A 20,672-nucleotide genomic window follows, 5' to 3' on the forward strand; every position below is an offset into this window, starting at 1 on the left:
CCGTCCCGCGAGAAAGCTGAGTGCTTCCTAATCAGTACTAGGCAGTGATTGTGTATCACTCCGCGGTAAAGGCGTGGATATCCATGTTTTCTATATGCATTCTTCCCTCATGCTATAGAACCACTGCTATTGTCTTAATAGTGCGGTGTAAGCACGGAATCCCGTGACTGTAGACAATACGCTAGTACATAGTAACACAGGACTATACAGTCTATTGTATACAACAGAAACATTGGTGGGTCATAGACATAAAAAAGGCACGCATAATAGATGTGTTATAGAATTTGCTTTACTGTCAAGAGAATGTGAATGGCAAAGGTGGTTGCATTGTTTGCTCACATGCCAAGACCCGGCCTTGGATGCCTCACCACGTGACCGTAATTTTTTTCCTCAGCTGGCTCCAGTCCCTCCTCCCCAGCCAAAATCGCGAGCGGAACGAGCAACGGCTAAAAAAGAGTAGCTCCAGCCAGCATTCTCCCATCAATCCCAGACAGAGCACATCGGAAAGAGACGCCCTTTCCTCTGGTTTCGATGAACATTTTTCTTTTCTAGCCCTGTCTTTTTTCTTTTTCCTTTCATCTTATCCCACCGCATCCTCCTTACTCCTTGTGTTGCTTCGCGAATCGCGACCCTACCCACCCCCAAGAACGGATCCAGCGCGTGCGCCCTTCGATCCACGATTCGCGACAATAGGAAACCGGAGACTTCCTGTATCATCTTCTATCATTGACATCGTGTCGAACATTGAAATCGCGGTTTCCCCGTCGTGCGCCGTTCGTGAACCGGTCCGCACATAACCTTTTTTTTTTCTCCGGCTCTCCGACTTGCATCGCGACGCCCCTTCGCAGTTGTCGTGGTAACGAGTCGCCAACGACCTTGAGATTTACTGAGAGTGGAATATATTTGCTGGGCGTTGGAAACTGCGCAGAACAGTGAATGACAACCGCGCCCTGGGCGACTTGAATTGCATTCTAAGACGGTGTGAACGCCTGGGCGTTGTACTGTTGTGTTGGTAAATGTCTAAGAGAACAGCTCAAGGCCCTCAAGGGGACAAGGACAGCGATTTATTCCAATTCAACATGTCTAGTACACCAGAAGAAAAGCCCCAGCGGGCCACAGCTGCGCAACTGGCGGCAAGAAAGTGAGTGTTACTTGACCGACCTTTACGAGCAACTCTATTTTCTTTTCCTGCACATCCACCCTGCAGCAGTTAGAGATTTTAGCGGCATTTCGAACGCATGCTTGTCTTGGTTTCTGCCCTTGTGTATATTTTCAATTTTGCTGTTACTCTTGTGTTTCTTCCCATTCCGCAAAGCTCCCCGCTTCCCTTGCGTTCATTAGCCCTGCATATGCCTCTTCTTGACATATCATATCATATTATGTGCATTGACTAACAGCATACCTAGAATCAAGGATGTTCGAAGACGGCCGCGTGTTCCTGGCGCACCGGCTGCTACCCCGAGTGCGTCCTTTGGCGGGCCGTTCAGCTCCATTGATCCTAACACAGTCTCTTCTCCATCAGCGGGCCAGCAGCCGATGTCGAATGGCTTTAGTTTTGGACAGTCACAAAGCTTTCCTCCGGCTAGTCCAGCTCCCAAACCCCCAGCCCAGAACGGGGGCTCACAATTTTCCTTCGGCTCTGGAGGTGGCCCATCAGATTTCAATTTCTCCGCCTCTTTTGGTGGGGCATCGTCGACACCTGCGAGCAATCCTTTCGCCTCTGTGAATCCTGGTGGTGCTAGTCAACAGCCGGCCGGGGGCAGTTTCTCTGGGTTTAAGGGAAATATGTTCAACGTTCCTTCCACCGCAAGCCAATCTCCCGCCCAACAACCTCTGCCTTCCGGAGGTGGTCTGTTCGGAGCCGGATCTCAACAAAGTGGTTCCACGGGGGCCCTGTTCGGCAATACTGCCAGCAGCGGGCCTTCATTTCAACCGAGTACTGCTGCTCCTACAAACGGAAACATATTCGGCCAGTCTACTACCGGTGCTCCTTCGACAAACATTTTCGCTCAATCTGGGCAAGACAAACCGAACGCCTTTGGGCAGTCTACAGCATTCGGAAACGACTCGATGCAAACTTCCCCCGATGCGAAGTCTGCCGCTCAGAAACCAGCGTTTGGGAGCGGAAGCAGTGGCTTCGGGGTTTCGACAAACTTTGGTGGTTCTGGAGGTGGAAATCTATTCGGCGGTACAACTTCGGCGTCGCCATCAAAGCCGCTGTTTGGAGCAAAACCAACAGAGCAGCCCGCGACTTCATCGCCGTCTCTCTTCGGTGCTACAACCCAACCTACATCGTCAGCCCCTGCGGCGCCGTCCTTCGGTGGTGGCCCATCCTCGACTGGTAGTGCAACACCTTCGCTCTTCAGCACATCAACACCTAAACCTGCAACAACACCACAAAGTCCGTTCCAGTCTACGAATATTTTTGGTGCTCCTGCCCCCTCTACGTCGCAGAAACCCTCCGAGGAGAAAGCCAAAGAAGAAACAAAAGCCAGCCAGCCTACGCCATCTCAACCGTCATTTACCTTCTCTGGTTCAACTTCTGGAGCACCGTCATTCTCTCAAAGTACAGCAGCAGCTCCGGCCCCGTTTGGTGGCTCATCGCAACCTCCATCAACGGGAAGTTTGTTTGCGCCAAAGACTGCTTCTTCGGAACAAGAAAAACCCCAGCCTACCGGAGGCAACCCGTTCAGCAACCTATTTGTTCCAAAGCCAGCAGCTGCAGAAGCGCCTAAGACCGAGCAGAAACCATCAACACCTCCTAATATATTTGCTCCGAAGCCAGTGTCGAACGAAGAACCAAAGACGAATGAACTCTCAAAAACATCTACTTCCGCTTCGCCTTTCTCCGCTTCGACCCTTGGCCAACCTTCAGCACCTGCACCCCAATCTCCTGCATTCTCGATCCAAAAACCGCAGGCTGTTTCTCCGGTTTCGGCATTTGCTCCCCAAACGACTCCTCAAAGTCCGTTCAAGACCAATGGCACTAAACCAGCAGCAGATGTGCCGTCCTCATCATCTACTTCTACCGCGCAGGCGCCAGGAGTTGACAAATTACAACCTGCCAAGATGCCGCCTGGTCTAGACAAGAGCACAAAGGAGGATGTGCAAATGGCCTATCGCGTTCGCCTACTGAATGAATCTTTCCAGCGCGAAGTCGCAAAGTTGAACCCAGCCACTCATAGTTTCGACGCCATTGTTCAATTTTACCTGCGCACTCGTGAGACGATTGGTGTCCCGGTTGAAGGCGCGGGTACCAAGCGTAAAGCGCCTACCAACAGCGATGGAGCAGCTGCTGCCCAGCCTTCTAAAAAGGCTAAACAATTCGGCGATGTTGGAGACTCTACTGCTGCTGCTGCGTCCCCAAGCAAGATCACCTCACCCCAACTTTTCGGCGCTAGCCAATCGACTCCTCCGACCACTAACAAACGAAAAGCAACCGAGGTCGACGATAACGACGTAACCTCACCGCACCCTGCCAAACGTACCGGTGGCGACTCCACGACGGCGAGCATCTTTGCAAACTCATTTTCACGATCTAAGACCTCTGAAGCCAATGAGCCCGCGGGTGCTCCTTCGCCCAAGAAACTTGATGCGCCGTCCTTCAAGCCGTCCACCCCGGAGTCTACCAAGCCTGCTTTGTTCTCCACAACTCCAACAGCATCGCCTCCTAAGCCGATGTTCTCCGCGTCCACTGCACCCGCAAGTGCCACTCCACCAGCAAATCCCTTTGTTTTGAAACCATCGGGCGATACTGGTGCTAGTTCTTCGGCTACCCCTTTGGCTATTCCTAAGTTTGGCTCTGGCAACACCAACTTTTTCGCGCAGTTCAAGTCTAAGTCTGACAAGGAGGCTGAGAAAGAGAAGGCAAAGCGCAAAGCCGAAGACTTTGACTCCGACGAAGATGACGAGGCAGAATGGGAACGAAAAGACGCGGAAAACCAGCGCAAGAAGCGTGAGGAAATCGAAGCGCAAAGGCATAAACGTGCTAGATTCGTTCCCGGCCAAGGCTTCTCTTTCGATGAAGAGAACAGTGCTACGGATGAGGAAAAGTCGGATGCTAGCCCGGCCTCGTCGATCCTGGATATCAAGCCGAACTCCATAGGAAAGCCTAGCAACATATTCGGTCATCTGTCAGCGACTCCATCTGAAAGTGGAGATAATGAGAATGATGACGACGCCGATGACACCGAGGAAGCCTCCGCTTCAGGTGATGACGCTGCCAGAGAATCGTCTTTCGCGCCAACTGAGGACCTCGAGGCAGACAAGGCTAATTCGAAGACCAACGGCACCCGTGACTCCTCTGCTCTTGAAAGCAGTGACGATGGTGATTTTACAAAGGCCCTGAAGAAGTCGAAGCCGGCGGACAGCTCTGATGAGCCCGCCTCGGAAGACCAAAACTCGGGTAGTCGCAGCTTGTTCGATCGTGTTGAGTATGACCAAGAAGGAAAGCCGAAGCGTCAGGGTGAGGATGATAAGGTCTCTTCACTTCTCGGCTCCTCTAAGTATGCGTCGTCCTTCAATAGCTCGGCATCTACTCCAAACCCATTCGGTGCCCCTTCTCAGCCCCAGGCGGAAAATTCTGGTGAAAGCGCTACGTCTAAGCCTGCCTCGACGAATATCTTCGGAGGCTCGACAGCAGCGTCGGGCGCAAGCACTCCTTCAATCTTCGCTACCGGAAGCAGCCCGACAAAGCTTGGCAGTGATAACACGTGGAAACTCAACTCGCCCATAAAGTTCGCTGACTCTACAACAGCGGCTCCGGCCTCAGCAGAAAAGTCCGATTCTGAAAAGCCGGCAGGTTCAGCGTCTGGATCTGCAAACCCTTTCTCGACCCTCTTTGGAGCTTCGTCTGCGGGATCTAAATCTGGTTCCAACGGTGCTCAGGGGACTCCCGGCTTCTCGTTCGGTGGCCCATCGCAGACCGGTTCGTCCTTTTTGGCTCCGTCAGCGGTCACGTCAGAAACTCCAAGCCGTGCATCGACACCTGGAATGACTTCCGACACTGGAGCTGAGTCTGGCGATGGTGATGCTGCGGAGTCTTTGCCCCAGGTTGATCTTTCTCGAAGTGGCGCTGGCGAAGAGGACGAAGATGTTGTTGTTGAGGTCCGAGCACGCGGCCTGAAAATGGTCAACAGCGCCTGGGCTAGTCAAGGCGTGGGTTCTGTCCGCATATTAAAGAATCGAACCACATCCCGCTCTCGTGTTCTGCTCAGAGCCCAACCTAGCGGGAACGTGGTGTTGAACGCAAGATTGATGAAGGAGATCAAATACAGCGTTAACGGGACAAATGTCCAGTTTATTGTTCCTCAACCCGAGGGGACTGCCGCAATGTGGGCTATCCGTTGCAAGAAGGAGGATGTATCCAAACTTGCAACCGCAATGGAAGAAAACAAATCATAACCGATTGACCGCCACCTCATTTCAGAGTTGGAAGATTGTTTTATTAAAAACAAACGAACAGACACGGACATTGCAACGTTGCATTATTGAATTTCAACAGCTTTTTACCTACTACACTACCCTACTTGACCACCTACCTTTCCCATCCCGACCTCCCGGATTATCCTTTCATTCCGGGTTTAATGGGAACTCGCAAGTTTTAAATCTCGAAGACTTGTGATGTATTATCTGTTACCATTTCGACTTACCACTTTGCTGTTTGATTTGAGAATTGCATGTTTTCGTCTCATTTTCTCTTCTTCCCCCTTGTCTTCTGTGACCCAGGCCATGGCCCATATGCATACGTTGGGAGTTTTGCTTTTTAAATACACATATTCTAGTTTCTCACCCTGTTCTTTGAGCATGACGCTTAGCACATGTTGATTGCTTCTATGTGTGGTGGTCATACATAGGGTTGTAGTTAATTGACCTCTTGCATCTACTGAAGGTAGTGGTTCTCCCAGTTATTGACGTAAAACACATGGAATTAATTTAATCACTTCCATACATTACTAGAAGTCAATGAACGTGCTTACTAAAAGCTACCGTCACAAAATCCATCTACGCAATCCCTGGGACGAAGTACAATGGGCCACGAGAGCGAGTTTCTACGGGAGTAGAAAAACAGAACCAGGAACACTGAAGGAAAAACAAGTTGCCATCACAGAAGAGGTATTTTTAAATTCATTTTTGTATCAACCAACTCAACCGGTAGAAAAGACACCCGTTTACTCATCATCGACAACGGTGGTCTGGAGACCCTTGGGCTCCTTGACGTTGACGGCCTGGACGTAAGAGTAGAGCTTCTCCTTGGCACCCTCCTCGTCGTTACGCTTGCGGGAGATACGGACACGGAGACGGAAAGGAACGCCCTTGATACCGGATTCCCAGACCTTCTTGTTCAGCTGGGGGTCGAGGCGGACATCGGTGGTACCCTGTTGCGATGGAAAGAAAGAATGATTAGTTGTGTTCTTCCTTTTTTCACCTCATCCATCCAAGATGGATGGGAGGGGATGTTAGACTTGACTTACCATGGAGTGGGTAGCGAAAGCGCGGATCTCCTTGATGGCGCGAGGAGCACGCTTCTTGAAGGAAACACCGTGCGTCTATTGAATAACAAAAAAAAGAAGAATCAGTCTTCCGCCCGAATGCCATCTTGAAAAAGAGGAAATTTTTTTTCTTGCTGCGTTTGCGGCCATGAGGTGGACTTCATAAAACTAATTCATTTTCTTTTTTTCATTTTTGGTGTGTACCCAGTTTGTAGAGCCATGCCGTTGCATCTCATTCCAATTTCGTAGATTGAGATGTTCCAGCGCTGGTCCTGTATCTGGGCTGTTGTGCGACTTGCTTTTACTTCCCCCCGGCAAGGTAATAGGGTGTTCCACCTTTCTCAAGTGAAGGGAAGTCGTTCGCTTGATGTCGACTGTGTTATGTGTTCTCCATCCATGCCTCACGGTGTTTTCCAAAAGAGAAGGTTTATTTCATCCTTATCTTCCGCAATAGTTCGCAGGTTTCGGTCGATTGAGAGTCGACCGCAAGAATGAAGGTAAAGGAGGAGAGGTAACAACGGATTTCGCGCTTCAACATACCCTCTTGTGCAGGTTGATGGTGTACTCGCGGGTCACCACGTCGGCGATGGCCGAACGCTGCTTCTTGCCGGTCTGCTGGACGTTGGACATTTCTGTGGAGGAAAAGCAAATTGTTAGAATCAAAATTCGTCGCGGAGGAATAATATCGACGCAGAAGCTGGGAGGGAGCGTAACAAACTCACTGAAGGGTGTTCGGCTGTGGTTGGCTGAAAGTGTCGACTGTCGAGAGAATGAGGATTTCGAGATGGCCTTTTTTCGTGGTGGTCGAAATTCCAAGTGCGGGCTCGCTTGTTGTGGGGTCACTCTGATTGGCTGCCTCAAGTCATGTGATCCCTACCCGACCAGACGACCTCCATCAGCCCTGTAGAACTTGAACTTGATTAACCCAGCTACGATAAAGTGGGAGAAGAAAGATATTTGACAATTACAATCTGAAATACTAATCAATTAAACTATTTGCTTTTTGAAGAAGCCCAAACGCTCTATCAGGTGCAGAACTCCAGTAATATGGTGTCGCATGACCACCTCGTGATCTGCCCTGGTTACACTGATAAAGCGGCTCGTTCTATGTATCAGGAAATACACCACAACTTGAAAGGTCCGACAGAACTTCATGACTCCAGGGCAGAAGGTAATCCGTGAGCCGATTCAGGCTGATAAGTTAGGGCACAATTTGAGACGGCGGCGGCGGACGCACGAGCCACATCTAGCTGAGCTACCCTAATTTAGCTGAACTATAAGACTCTACTTCATTTACAGAGTACAGCCTGGTGGATCTTGGTTGAACTACTAGTAATCTTTTCACGGACCGACACAGGTTATTATAGGCATCGTTTGCTTAGTATGAGTGGATGTTACACAAATTGTTGCTCTTAGTGCCACCTCTTACAGCTTACGAGGCCGTGAATTAGGCTTAAGGTCACCGCGTCTTATCGTCAGTTCCAGCAACATTCAATTCAGTATATATCCAGTAGTCGAATTTCGTCTGGCGTTCAATGGCCGGCATTAATTCTTACTCACATCCGAGTACAAGTCAAACCGCCGTTGTGTATAAATCGGAATGCCTTTCCGGGTGCTTTCAATCGTCTCGTTGTCCAGATCGGCGTAAACAATGTTCTCGGATTCTTCTGCCTCCGACAAGATCGTCGCGCTAGGATCCGCCACTAGACTATGACCGTACGCATGATAGGTAGCATCCAAGTCCCGTGCAGGACTGCACAAGGCCACATATGTTTGGTTGTCGACGGCGCGAGCACGAGCGAGTAATTGCCAGTGCAAGGGCCCAGTAGTTGTGTTGAAAGCACCAGGGTAGATAAGTGCAAATGCGCCTTTGCGCGCTGCCATCATACCTGGCTCGGGGAAACGGATATCGTAGCAGATAGCAAGTCCGATTTTGCCGTAATCGGGCAGGTCGACAATAGTCAATTGGTTGCCGGGCGACAAGACCTCGCTCTCCTTGAATTTGATCTTTCCCGGGATATCAATGTCGAATAAGTGAGTCTTGCGGTGTGTTCCGATAAGGGCGCCCGATGGTGCAAATACGAGCGATGTATTATAGTATTTGTTTGATATTGTCTCAAGTTCAGGGATACTACCCCCTACAAGATACGCCTTTGCCTCAGCGGCGATGGCTGATAGAGCGTGATAGGACGGAGACTGCTCTTTTGTTGGAGGAGACGGAAGAAGAGTTTCAGCATATTTAGGGAAGTACGAAGTCCCATATGGAGAGTTGAAGCATTCCGGAAGTACGATGAGTGAAGCGCCGGCCTTTGCAGCTTCGAGGACTTTAGTACGGGCGTGGGCGAGGTTAGCAGCCTTATCTGCGCCTATACTCTCACACAAATTAGCTCGGGACAATAGATATGTTTACGGGGGTGAGACACACCTGACGCCAGCTGCACCAAGGCGAGTTTCAGAGGTTTTTTCAGCAAGGCGGCCATATCGACGGGTTTGTAGAAGCAGTAGTCAATGGACGTTGTTGTTGGAGGAATGCGGGGATGGAGTCGGAGTTGGAGAAGATGCCACCGCAGATCACTACCTATCCCAGTAGAATCAGGTCACATGATTAGCATGTGCTGTGTCACGTCCAATCAGATTGAAGGCCCCCTTGCTGACACAACCAAAACTGTACGACATGGAGATCACGTGCATGCATGCGGTGCTTATTGACTTCTATCGCGCTTCTTTTTTGTTTTTTTGCATCATTTCCTCTCATAATACCTCCATATTACAGATTGGTTGCCATGATGCGACGATTCTCTATACCATGTCTGAGTATATTGATTGCGGTCCTCATATTCGTCTCCCGGGCAGTGAGTGAGCCCGTGCAGTACTGCCGATTCGGCCATGAGAATGGCCCCGATGCTTCCGTCGACTTTTGCGTGGGGATTACCACGTACAACAATGTATCATCAAACGAATATGACATGTACATGAGTATGCATGTTACTAGAAGTTCGGCGCTAGGATGGACTGCACTCGGGACGGGGTCCATGATGGCAGGTTCGCTAATGTTTATCGTCTACGGAGATCCTTTTTCTACTGGCCATGAAGCTCTGACAGTGAGCATCCGAACGATTGACGGTCATCATCAACCTCGAGTCCTCACCGAAGCCGATACTGGAGGGGCAGATATCCGTCTCCTCCAGGCCGATTGGGTTCCTGTTAATGTCACAGATGTTGATGATTCGCAGACCATTCCTTCAAACATAGCCTCGGTCTCTACTGCGAAAGTAGCACTTGTGTGCTATTCATGCGGGAAGTGGCCTGGTGCTCCAATAACTGCCGATGCTACCGCCCAACCCTGGATTTGGGCGTGGAATGATAAGCAGGAATTTGACGAGTACTCAGACGACGTCCATCTAAAGGTGCACGGACACCATGCATCAAGTGGCGGCTGGGGTCGTTTCTACGTTGACATGGCGCACTCTATCAGCAATGACACATCCACACCCTCATCGCCTCCAATTAGACCTGGTGTTACTTCAGTCGGCGCCTCGGATATCCCCGGTGGATGGAATTGGATGAATCCGGCTGTCTATATTCACGGATTTCTCATGAGTGCTGCCTTTCTGATCTTCTTCCCGGCCGGTGTAATTGCGATGCGGTCAGAGTCACCTAAATCGTTCCGCTATCATTGGATCCTACAGCTGCTCGCCTCGATTTTCGTCTTGATCGGCACAGCTATAGGGCTTATTCGAGCACACAAGATCGACTCGGTTCATCATTATATCGGGATTATCGTGGCATTGTGCAGCATCGTCCAAATAGGGCTAGGCTGGCGTCACCATGTTGTTTTCGTTCGTATACAAACACGCCAGTGGGCCTCCCACGGCCATATATGGCTCGGGCGTCTGTTTCTATTGCTAGGCTGGGCAAACATCATTATCGGATTGCTTCTAACTGGCCACGGATGGTCTTTGGTTTCTCTTGCTGCCAGTTTTATCTCTCTTGTTGCTTTGGTCTTGGTAGGCTGGGTTTGGTTTGCTACACGTCAGCGTAAGCAGCGTGAGCGCCAACCCGATGGGGAAGAGGGGAACCCTCTGTACCCTCTACAGGCAACACGGGACGACTACTTTGCTGTGGCTATGGATGACGACGATGATAACGAGTCCCAAACCAGTGGCGAAGATTCGGAAACCGTCAAGATACGCAAGTCTGATGTCGAGTGAACATTATTCGTCGTATACGAACTATCCCATTCGGCAACCTACTCCGTTGTGTTTACACTCTGAAATATGAGGTCGGAATGTATCCCAGAAGCTTAGAGATGGGTATAACCCTCTAGCCCCGAGCCGATGTTCTCATATCAGGACAACGGTGTTCACCTACCAAAAAGCAAAATGCTCTAATCCAACGAGCCTAGGGTCGGTCGTTCTACATTACGTTTAAATACGGGGTGATTATTAGCTGGCCAAGTTGCGGACGTTATCGAAACGCAGCGCTATAAGAGCCTTCTCGTGTCCGAGCAAACCAGTCTTGTTAGCGGCCATTGAAAAGTCTCGCCAGTCGCCAGTGGGCCTTGTTTCCGATACCTACTCTCGGTCAGACTTCAAATATAGAAATGAAAATCAGGATATAACCCTAACTTAGACCATGTCCGCACTATATTGAATATCCCCACGAACCAGCAGCTTATTACCATCTTTTTTAAGCATATTCACCGCATTATGCCTTAGCATGGCCTTTCATTTGCCAATAAAATGATAAATGGAGTGCGACCTGCAAAAGCTGAAGGATTGAGGTTTATGTCAGAACATACTTCAGTCCCTGTACCTAAACTCTATTCTACTCACTTTAAACCTGATCATGAGACCTCAGTCTTATAACTTGCTCAATAACTTCAATCAGTGAAACTTTACCTATGACTCAGTTTAAGCTCATATCGTCTGATTCATTCTTTTACCCTCACTTATCTTTCACTCTTCTCTATTACCTCTTCTCTCACCTCTCGCCTCTTACTACCTAATCCATCACACCCTCCACCTTGGTCTCATTCATTATAACTAGCTCCCCTGCCTTCTCGCCTCTTCGATATCTACCACTACCCTGGATCATCTTCTCGCCCATAGCTACACTGTATGGCTTCGCTAGAAAGCCCTTTTGGGGGCGAGGTCGTTGTTGTGTCACCCCAGGCAAAAGGCTTCGCCAATAAACAGACCCCCAATAAGCGAAAGATAACTCCGCCTCATGAGCTCCTTACCCCCAAACGAAAGGTGATCATTTCTCCAGCCGGGTCTATTCCTCCACAAACCCTCTTTAACGACCCATCACCACCTCTTTTTCCGTCGGATATTTTCCCTGGATCTCAGTTGCGCATTGGTAAGCAATCCCCATCCCTTAAAAATGTTACGTATTCAATAATTCTCATGTGCTTTAGAATCACGGAGGCCTATCGAGGTTTCTCATGGACACCGCGAACATGGCGAAACCCTCCCATCCGCCAAGCACATCGTCCTGCCTTTCGACCTTCATAAAAACCCGAAAGACTTTTTCGAAAGAGAAAACATAGACATACTCAAGCAATTATTTCCGTCTACTCTAAGAGTAGACTTTGATGAGTGGGCATTGGTCTTCGTTCTGGAAACGTTGCCGCCGAAACCTTGGCCTCTAAAGGTCGCCAATGTCCCTTGCTATCTCACGACAGACCCAACTGACAACGGTCCTACGGTCCCACTTGTGCATAGAAGCCGCTCTCGCATTGCCTTGGGTGACGGCTTATACCTTCGAGACGCCGAGCATCTGGTGGATCAAGTGTTTGACATCCTCCGAGAATTTTTTGATCAGTCTCCGATCCAGGCAACTGAAATCCAGTACTGGCGCAGCGTCATAATCATTGTTCTGGTCTCTGCGGAGCATGAAGTTTTGGAAAATGTACCCAAATCTGTAGGGGGCTGTCCCTGCTTTTACCTAGAAGAATCGGATATGGGCCGGCCTGCCGAATTGCCTGCCCTTCGAGGTTCACAGCCAGACGGGAACGCGTTCGACACCAGTGAGTATGAGCCATTGCGCCCAGGGCTGATGGTCAACTCCGGAGAGCACCCCGTCGAAGGGTGTGGTTTCACGACATCGTCAGGTGTTATGGTCAGAGATGCCTTGGGGCAGACCTACATGACCGTTACAGCACATGGCTTCCCCGGCTATCCCTTCACAAATAAGGTGTATCACCCCAATTCTCGCGGAAAGGAAATTGGCGAAGTTATCGTCGAGTCAAGCCGTAGCGATGTCGCTCTCGTGAAGCTGAACGAGAATGTCACTTTCGTTAACGAGCCATTTGAGAACACTATCCTCCCTGGGGGACCATTTACACTGAGACAATTTGCCAGAGCTGGCGACACACGCATTGGCAACAATGTTTATATGGACAGCCCATTTTCGGGATTTGTGGAGGGTACTACAGGCATCCATTCCTTTATGCGCATCCCGAACGATGACCCAAATGACCCTGAGCAAATGTGGGTTCGGGGCCACTGGGATTATATGGGTCAAGGATCCAGCTCTCAGATGGCTGCTGGTGTATGCGGTTCTGCTATATGGGACGACAACCATAGGGTCCATGGTTTCTTTCGATATGCACCACAATCTGGACGCTTTCAAGATTGGTGTCTAACTGTTGCGGCCGACCATCTCATTGACCGAGGCTACACATTGGTGTAGCACATATTTGCTGCTACGCTGACCATTATCAAAGCGTTGGGGGAAGATACAGGCGAAGGTGTCTTGTTGTGAGTTTGAGCATAAGAGAGGCGTTTAGGAAATTGACCAATGCTACTCCGTACTAGGTTGAGTATCTTTGCTGCTGAATTAAAATATGATTATTAAACTACCTAATATGTACATTATTCAAGAACATAACACAAGAAACCTCTTTCAGTCATCCTCCATATTTCACTCTATTTCTTGTTGCCGGTCAATCCCAGGGAGTCCGTCAAGGATGTCAACCCCAGGTTTCCCAGCAGCTTGTCGAGTCCCAGGCCACCGAGCAAGCCGTTTACCAAGCCACCCAGCCCAAGGCCATCCAGCAATCGCCCGACTAGGCCGAGCACACCAGTCAAGAGGAGCCCAACGGCCGCGATGATCTGGAAGAGCGGTTCGCTGAGAAGACCCCAGAGAGGGTTGAGGGCCTTCTTTGCATGCGGCATGCCCTCGATCTTCTTCTTTCCGTTTTCGATGGTCCTGAGAACTGATTCCGAAAGCTCCTTCAGCTTCTCGGCCAGCGTGTGTTCTTCAGGCGATGCCTCGTGGGAGGCAGCTCTGGCCTTCGCGTTGGCGGCAATACGTCCATCGGGATCAAGAGCACGAATTGCACCGTTGCATTCTTGCATAATGCTGCCGGCCTCCTCGAGCAATGGCTTCACGTTCTTAACCACTTGCTCCTCGTCGAGCTCCTCCTTTGGTGTCTTCTCTGCTTTGTCGACATGCTATATAAGGATCAGTAAACTGTCTCAAAGGGTTACTTGGTCTGAGTGGGATGAGGACTTACATCGGTGATCATCTTGCAGATGGGTAGAACACGGTCCAGAGTTCCTGAGACAATGCTTGACATCTTCTTGGCCAGCTCCTTGTCTTCCTGTTCCTTCTTCTGAGCCTCGAGCTCTTCGGGGGACGGGCCCTCTGGCTCAGGCTCCTCAGGCTCGGGTTCCGGGATGTTTTCTAGCAAGGTACACTCGCCAATCTTGTTTCCATCATTGTCGACGACGTATCCGTTGTCATCGATCTCCTTTCCGATGAGGCTGCTCAGGTTACCTGAGGTCAACTTGCCGATGAGGTTTCCATCCGTGTCGCGGACTTCACCGTCGCGGGTAACCTTGCGGCCTGCCATGGGGCTGACATCACGCTTCTTCTCTTCCGGCTCCCAGCGCTCGGCACGTCCAATGGTGTTCCCATTTTTGTCAAGAATGTCGCCATCCTCATCAACTTTACGGCCAGAAAGCTTCGTGGCGTCTCCTTCAACGACACGGCCAACAATGCGGCCGGATCCATCCTGGACCACACCATCCTTGCCGACACTGAGGTTCTCAAATCCATAGAATGTACCCTCAGGCTTCTCCTGCTCGGCGCCAGGGATGAGCTCAGCCTTACCGATAACCTTGCCATCGTCACCCCAGATTTGACCCTTGCCGTCGACTTTTCGTCCTGCAAGACGCTTACCATCGCCAGAGGTGATGCGACCATAAACCTTGCCTTGCTCGTCGACAACATTGCCGGCCTTGTTGACTGTCTTGCCCTCTAGGATTGACAGGTCCTCCTCTTCGGGCTCCTCCTCATCAGGCTCCTCGTAAGGCTCTGCGTGGCCCTTAACGCTGCCGTGCTGGTCGGTGACGTCGCCATCCTCATCGACAGGACGGCCGATGAGCTTCTTAGCATCGCCCTCAGTGAGCTTGCCGACCCGGTTGCCGCCTTCATCCTCAACGAAGCCGTCCTTTACAACGTGCAGACCTTCAAGACCAGCGAAGGGAGGCTCGTCTCCATAATCCTCGGCCTTGATCGTCTGGGCTTTCCCGATCACGTTGCCACGGCTGTCCCAGAATTGACCCTTGTCGTCCAGCTTGCTTCCAAGCCTGGAGAGCTTCTTGGGGTCGCCCTCCACCAACTCGCCGATAGGCTTTCCGGACGAGTCGATGATCTTACCGGCCTTGTTGCATGTCAGGCCTTCGAGGGAGGAGATTGGTGGCAGGTTCTCTTCTGCCTCCTCGGCTGTCTTTTCGACGTCTTCACCAGCGTCTTCGGCCGTCTTCTCAGCATCATCTGCTGCACCTTCCGCGGTCTCCTCAACATCTCCAGTGGCATCGTCGGCGGTCTTCTCGGCCTCGTCGGCTGTGCCTTCAACAGCCTTTTCAGGGTCTTCGACTGCCTTCTCAGCGGTTTCGGTGGTATCATCAACACCCTCTTGTACTTCTTCAGGTGCGTCACCTTTCACTTCGTCAACAGTACCCTTTACCTCATCGGTAAGTTCAGCCTGACCAATAGTCTCGCCAGCCTCGTTTACAATCTTTCCTCCCTCCTGCACTGTTCCACCAATAGCCTCCTCGCCACCTTCAACAACCCGGCCGACAACGTTACCTTCAGGGCCCGGAATCTCACCACCCTCGCTGACCGTAAGACCCTTCAGTATTCCAAGCGGCTTGCTCGCAAGCCCAGGGACACTCTTGACAGTCTGAGTAACCTGCTGTCCAAGACCACCGCCAAGAGACTTCAGCTTCCCAAACACACCGCCACCACTGCTTCCAGTGGCGCCGGACGCCTGAGACTCGACCTCATCGCGCTGCTCTGTTGTATCAGGTACATTCTGGTCAGGGGTGGGAGTAGACGGCTGCTCCTCCTGGTCCTGTTCCTGGTTCTCATTTTTTAAGGCCTCTGGTGCCTGTTCCTGGAGGTTTGAAGCGGCTTCCTTAGGGTTGATGTCGGTGTTCTGTTCCTGGTTGGGAGCGGCACTAGACCCGGACACCCTGCGCTCGGAGGCGTTGGATCTCTGATCTGACTGGGCGAGAGGGGACCACATTTTGGATAGTGCGAAAAGGAGTTTGTCGATGAAATCCAAGGTTGATTATAAGTGCTTGGTGAAATAGGTCGTTGATAAGGATGTTTGTTTGCTTGTTCGTTCGTTCGTTCGTTCGTTCGTTCGTCAAGGTGTTCGTAAAACGTCAAGTAGTATAGGGTATCAAGTATTCGTAAAAGTAGAAGAGAATATGATACAATAGTACTAAGATAGTAGTAAAATAGTTAAGAGTAGAGTAGAGTGAAGTAGGAGAGTATGAAAAGATATCTAAATCCCAGAACGTAGACAGAATCAACCACCCTATATATACCACAATCTACACCACCAGCCAGTCTATACAACATCATAGAAAAAAAAAAGCCCGGTTATGTCACAACGACATCACACCCAGCCTCGATCTTCCCCAGCTAGTCATGGCCAGGGACCCATCAGCATCAGATCTTCCTCGCATCCCTGCACATTGCAAGCCACAGACGACGACCGGCTCCAGTTCGGTTGCATCAGCCGTGTAAGTAGGTGGAGCAATCACCTCCTAACTAAGTATCTAAGCATCAGCCCTTGCCCAATCATGATTGTATCTCAGCGAGATGAAAAAAAGGGAAGCGCAATAACGACGCCCAATTTTCAATCCAGATCCAATCAGTTTGTCTGGAAATCGAAATAGATAGCCCCCCACCAGTCTACCTAACCATGGCGCGAGGCCGCGAGGTACGTAGCCAGCGAAAGTAAGAAATCAGGGATCATAGCTGGACATTGCGTCAATGTGCAGGGGGCTTGGTCGTCACTTGTCTGGGTTGGAGTATAACAAATTAATTAAACCCATGGAAATATATTAGAAAGACCCCACATGCACAAGCTATCGTATACTAATCTCGTACACGACGGTGCAATTAGTCGCATCGAGCCGAAAGATGGGCCCATCCTTCATGGAGACTCGGCAGTCGGAAAGGCCACTACGTATTACTAGCAACTGCAGCATGCCCAAGGTTTCGATCGATTGACACCATAACGGTTTTCAGCTCCACTCTCCACACGCATTAAGTTGCATATCCATTTTTAGGGGCTGTGCTTCTGCTGCTCGGTGTAAAGTGGTGGGACTCGATCGCCTAGAATGAGATCATCCCCGCCACTGCACCCTGGTCTCCAGTCGTCTCCAGGGCTGGGCTAGCACATAAGGGGTAAGAGCTTAGTCTGTTCACTTCAGTGCCAGTATCGAGGTGTGTCTGGGTTCTTGGAGGTGAATGGTCCAGAGTCCAGACATGACTCGGTGTGGAAGGGAAAAAAAGAAACCTGCAGTGCCTGGGGATGACGTACCGGCGGAGATTTGCGATGTCTCAACCATGGGATTTTGGGAGTGCGAGGTGTACGTATTCTTGTGCGTGCTGGTACATCTTTTCTATGGGATTTGTTTAATTTATTGCTGTGCTTGTTGTAAACTTGTTTGATATACAGGATACTAGTGGTGGGCTGCGTTAGCCTCGATTCCTCGATCTATGCAGTAGTGCTAGTTAGTATACAGTGTAGACATAGAGTCAAGCCCCGACAGCAGAGTGGAAAGCAGGAAAGGAAAGACGTTATCCGACAGTCCCTAATTTATCTCTCGGAGAATTTACCGCCAATCACAAAACAATTCAACCGACCCATTGTCAGGACAAATTGCTGGTTCCATCCACAGAATGAGAAGAATAAAATCCTGTTCCACCGGCCGGCGGAGTCTGACGTCAGTCCTCGAATCCTTCAGGACATCACGCCCAGTATCAGATCGCGATTCCAATCGATTCATTGCATCAATCTCCCGTACCAGCCACATCTGCGGCCTGGGGTCGGTATTATGTCACTTTGCTGTTTTGGGTAGGCATTCCTGCGCATCATGACTGATGCTGCATGATGCGGTGCGATGATGTGGCTGCCAGGCGTAGCAGAGTTTCGAGGATTGGCTCGTGGATTTGACTTTTCATGCAAGATGCGATCGATGGCTTTCGGATATGCAGAGACTTTTCGCTCAGTTTGTCGACGCCTTGCTCGACGCCTTGTTGGACTCGTGGACTCGAACTTGCAACTATATATACATGGCAGTACTATCACAAAATGAAGACTGAACTCCAGCACTAGTTTAACAATTTGGGCTAAATAAACAGTCATACACTAGTAGAGGATGCAAAAAGGATTAATATGCTGTTATAACCATCCCTGACGTAGCCAATATCCAATGCGCATGCTCTCAACACATGGTGAATGCCAACCTTTGCAGTATAGATGCTGATATTGATTAGGCGTATATAGCACTAAAATGAAAGTATTTTCATCAAACAGGCAAGGTGGCCGAGCGGTCTAAGGCGCGCGGTTAAGGCTTCCTAACTCGGATCCCTCTCTTGATCTCATCAAGTTCCGCGTCATTAATTTGGCGTGGGTTCGAATCCCACCCTTGTCATTTTTTTTTCATTTCTTTTGCCACTTTTACCGTCCGACCCGTCTCCTTGTCTCACTGTAAATCTCAGTAATCATATGGGCTTTGGAGGAGTCGCAATAAACTTTATTTAGCTGTTACTTATTGATTTATATGATTCACGTGGTCATGGCACTGCCTCAGGTATTCAGAATCCCTGTCCGATCGCCAGTTCTGGGCCCTTTCGCCCTCAACCATGGACTGCATAGTTTATACATCCTTGACTACGGTCTTAATTTCTGGCTCCATCACTCCGTAGCCGCCGCCCAATCCCTCACGGTTTAGTCCCGAAAGCCTCATCGGCCGTGGTCCATTGACATCGCCACTGGGGCGCCTCTTTGCTCCCAACGGGCTTCTCCGCGAGTCTGTTCCAGACAAAAGGATACAACCCTGTTGGCTATTGATTGAAGGAAATAAAGGCCCCGTGTGACAGTTTTGAAAGTGCAAAAAACACTGCAACTGCAACATTTCAGCGTCGCCGAGGCTGAGTCTAGAGCCCCTGAGCCCTGGGAAATGGCATAACCAACGCACGGTTTGCCTCCTGGCTTGTTCTGGGAAAAGAAACGAAACCGGAGATGAAAAGGGGCCGTCATTGTCGTAATTATAACCCGACGACATTTCTCGTTAATTTCGACGATTATATTAGTACCCTTGAAGTTTTCCCTGCATAGTGTGCGGATTTGATCCCCACGTTCGTTGTTCGACCGGCCAGCGGGTTCCAGAGCCACAGTTGCAGTCCCTCCTGTCGCCTCTTCGCTCGCTGTTTGGCTCTGGAAAACTCTTTTTTTCGTCTCTCTCGCCACGGACCCCTGGTTTCGCCTTTCTCGTTTAAAAGGAGTGCGGCTCTAGGAACAGGAAAGGTTTTCTCCCCGGTGGACGTGTCTTATTTGACTTTGGTGACCTCTCGCCTGCATCGTGCAAGAAATCCAATATAACCGCTTTGGGAACGACTTCGCCGACTAGCGAGACCTCGCCAGTTCTCAACCTGTTGTTGGCTTTCTGTTCTACAAAAATCCAGGCAGCAGCGCTTGGAGAGCCATTTGAACGGTCGCCTTGCAAGGAATTCGCGAGTCTCAGAGAGCCACCATGTTTGAAGACTTCTCGTTCTCGTCCCCCTCGTCGGTCAGGCCACCCCGCCTCGCCCCGGACGACGACAGACTCATGACCGACTGCGACTCCATGATCTCGCCCATGTCCTCGCGATGTCCCTCGCCCCGGTCATTCTCTGCACCGCGTTTCCCTCGCTCGCGATCGCTATACTTCCGCTCGCCGCAGCAGCAACACCCGCCACCTACCTCCGTTCCCTACGACCACCACCACCGTCTCTCCATCGGCACCCTCACCAAGAAACTCCACGAACACACAATTCAGAACCCCTCTAGCGCCGAGAACCCTTCGCCCCGTGAATGCCCGTCGCCGACATCCCCGTCTCTATCCTCCTACTCGCGCTTCCCAGGCTACGTCCTCACCCCGCCAGACACCGACCACGACGACGAGGGCTACGGATCCCCGATTTCCCCCTCCCAAAGCCTCTCGCCAACACCGCAATCCCCATCGCTCATGCCGCAGCCTACCTCTGCGCCGCTTGACCCCTTTGATCCCGACCTCCCGACCTCCCCATCAACATCAGCCTCGCCTTCAGACCCCTACTACACTGCCGTCCGCTCCCGCCGCCAACACATCTCCCGCCTCCAAGGCCAATACACCCCAACAGACCTCGACGTCATCCGCCGCTCCCTCCTCGCCTCCGCCGACGACGAAGCCCGCAGACACAATCCCCTCCTCACGGAATCGTGCCACCCTTCCTCACTCCCGCCTACGCAGGGCCCCCGGCGGCGAAGAACAGGTAGCCTGCACCGCTCTCGCGTGCGGTCCCCCGTTAGCTCAGAGCCGGTGTCCGGGTCCGGGGTCGGGGACGCCCACTTGGCGCGCAGGAAGAGCATGTGTATACCCGGTAGTGGAGCCGGACCAGGAAGCGGAGCGGGATCTTTACTCCCCAGCTCGACGAGCCGGATCGAGAAGCACTACCAGTCCTCGACTGACCGGGACCGCGGGCGGAAGAAGAGCGAGGCGGGGTTGAGGCGGAAGAGCCTGGTTAGTGCGGCTTTGGCGTCGATGATTGAGAATGAGGAGTAATCTCGCCTTGTTTCTCTCTTTGTTCGTTAACTTCGTTTGCATTGCGTTTGGATAGTGGATA

The 20,672-nt window shown here is 50.9% G+C and overlaps 7 protein-coding genes and 1 non-coding gene across 8 annotated transcripts; 5 read left to right on the plus strand and 3 right to left on the minus strand.

Moving 5' to 3' along the window:
• Positions 1-1,016: 1,016 nt before the first annotated feature.
• APUU_40817S (RanBP1 domain protein) lies at positions 1,017-5,403 on the plus strand (the record flags this gene model as incomplete). Its single annotated transcript, XM_041703932.1, has 2 exons — positions 1,017-1,141; positions 1,407-5,403. The coding sequence occupies 2 exons, from the start codon at positions 1,017-1,019 to the stop codon at positions 5,401-5,403; spliced, it is 4,122 nt and encodes a 1,373-aa protein (XP_041556567.1).
• A 767-nt stretch (positions 5,404-6,170) lies between these two features.
• Positions 6,171-7,121, minus strand: RPL31 (60S ribosomal protein eL31; the record flags this gene model as incomplete). The annotated part of the gene is made up of 3 exons (XM_041703933.1): positions 6,171-6,377; positions 6,474-6,548; positions 7,032-7,121. The coding sequence occupies 3 exons, from the start codon at positions 7,119-7,121 to the stop codon at positions 6,171-6,173; spliced, it is 372 nt and encodes a 123-aa protein (XP_041556568.1).
• Positions 7,122-8,036: 915 nt separating this feature from the next.
• Positions 8,037-8,971, minus strand: APUU_40819A (carbon-nitrogen hydrolase family protein; the record flags this gene model as incomplete). The annotated part of the gene is made up of 2 exons (XM_041703934.1): positions 8,037-8,857; positions 8,917-8,971. The coding sequence occupies 2 exons, from the start codon at positions 8,969-8,971 to the stop codon at positions 8,037-8,039; spliced, it is 876 nt and encodes a 291-aa protein (XP_041556569.1).
• Positions 8,972-9,274: 303 nt separating this feature from the next.
• On the plus strand, positions 9,275-10,702 carry APUU_40820S (cytochrome and DOMON domain-containing protein; the record flags this gene model as incomplete). The annotated part of the gene is made up of 1 exon (XM_041703935.1): positions 9,275-10,702. The coding sequence occupies one exon, from the start codon at positions 9,275-9,277 to the stop codon at positions 10,700-10,702; it is 1,428 nt and encodes a 475-aa protein (XP_041556570.1).
• Positions 10,703-11,611: 909 nt separating this feature from the next.
• On the plus strand, positions 11,612-13,187 carry APUU_40821S (uncharacterized protein; the record flags this gene model as incomplete). The annotated part of the gene is made up of 2 exons (XM_041703936.1): positions 11,612-11,852; positions 11,911-13,187. 2 exons carry the CDS (start codon positions 11,612-11,614, stop codon positions 13,185-13,187), a joined length of 1,518 nt encoding a protein of 505 aa, XP_041556571.1.
• Positions 13,188-13,423: 236 nt separating this feature from the next.
• On the minus strand, positions 13,424-16,032 carry APUU_40822A (uncharacterized protein; the record flags this gene model as incomplete). Its single annotated transcript, XM_041703937.1, has 2 exons — positions 13,424-13,951; positions 14,014-16,032. The coding sequence occupies 2 exons, from the start codon at positions 16,030-16,032 to the stop codon at positions 13,424-13,426; spliced, it is 2,547 nt and encodes an 848-aa protein (XP_041556572.1).
• A 2,309-nt stretch (positions 16,033-18,341) lies between these two features.
• On the plus strand, positions 18,342-18,460 carry APUU_t40014S. The gene has a single exon. It is a non-coding gene; the product is annotated as a tRNA-Leu (tRNA).
• A 1,101-nt stretch (positions 18,461-19,561) lies between these two features.
• APUU_40823S (uncharacterized protein) lies at positions 19,562-20,611 on the plus strand (the record flags this gene model as incomplete). Its single annotated transcript, XM_041703938.1, has 1 exon — positions 19,562-20,611. The coding sequence occupies one exon, from the start codon at positions 19,562-19,564 to the stop codon at positions 20,609-20,611; it is 1,050 nt and encodes a 349-aa protein (XP_041556573.1).
• Between the last annotated feature and the right edge of the window lie 61 nt (positions 20,612-20,672).

Source organism: Aspergillus puulaauensis, chromosome 4 (assembly GCF_016861865.1).
Source record: "Aspergillus puulaauensis MK2 DNA, chromosome 4, nearly complete sequence".
NCBI lineage: Eukaryota > Fungi > Ascomycota > Eurotiomycetes > Eurotiales > Aspergillaceae > Aspergillus > Aspergillus puulaauensis.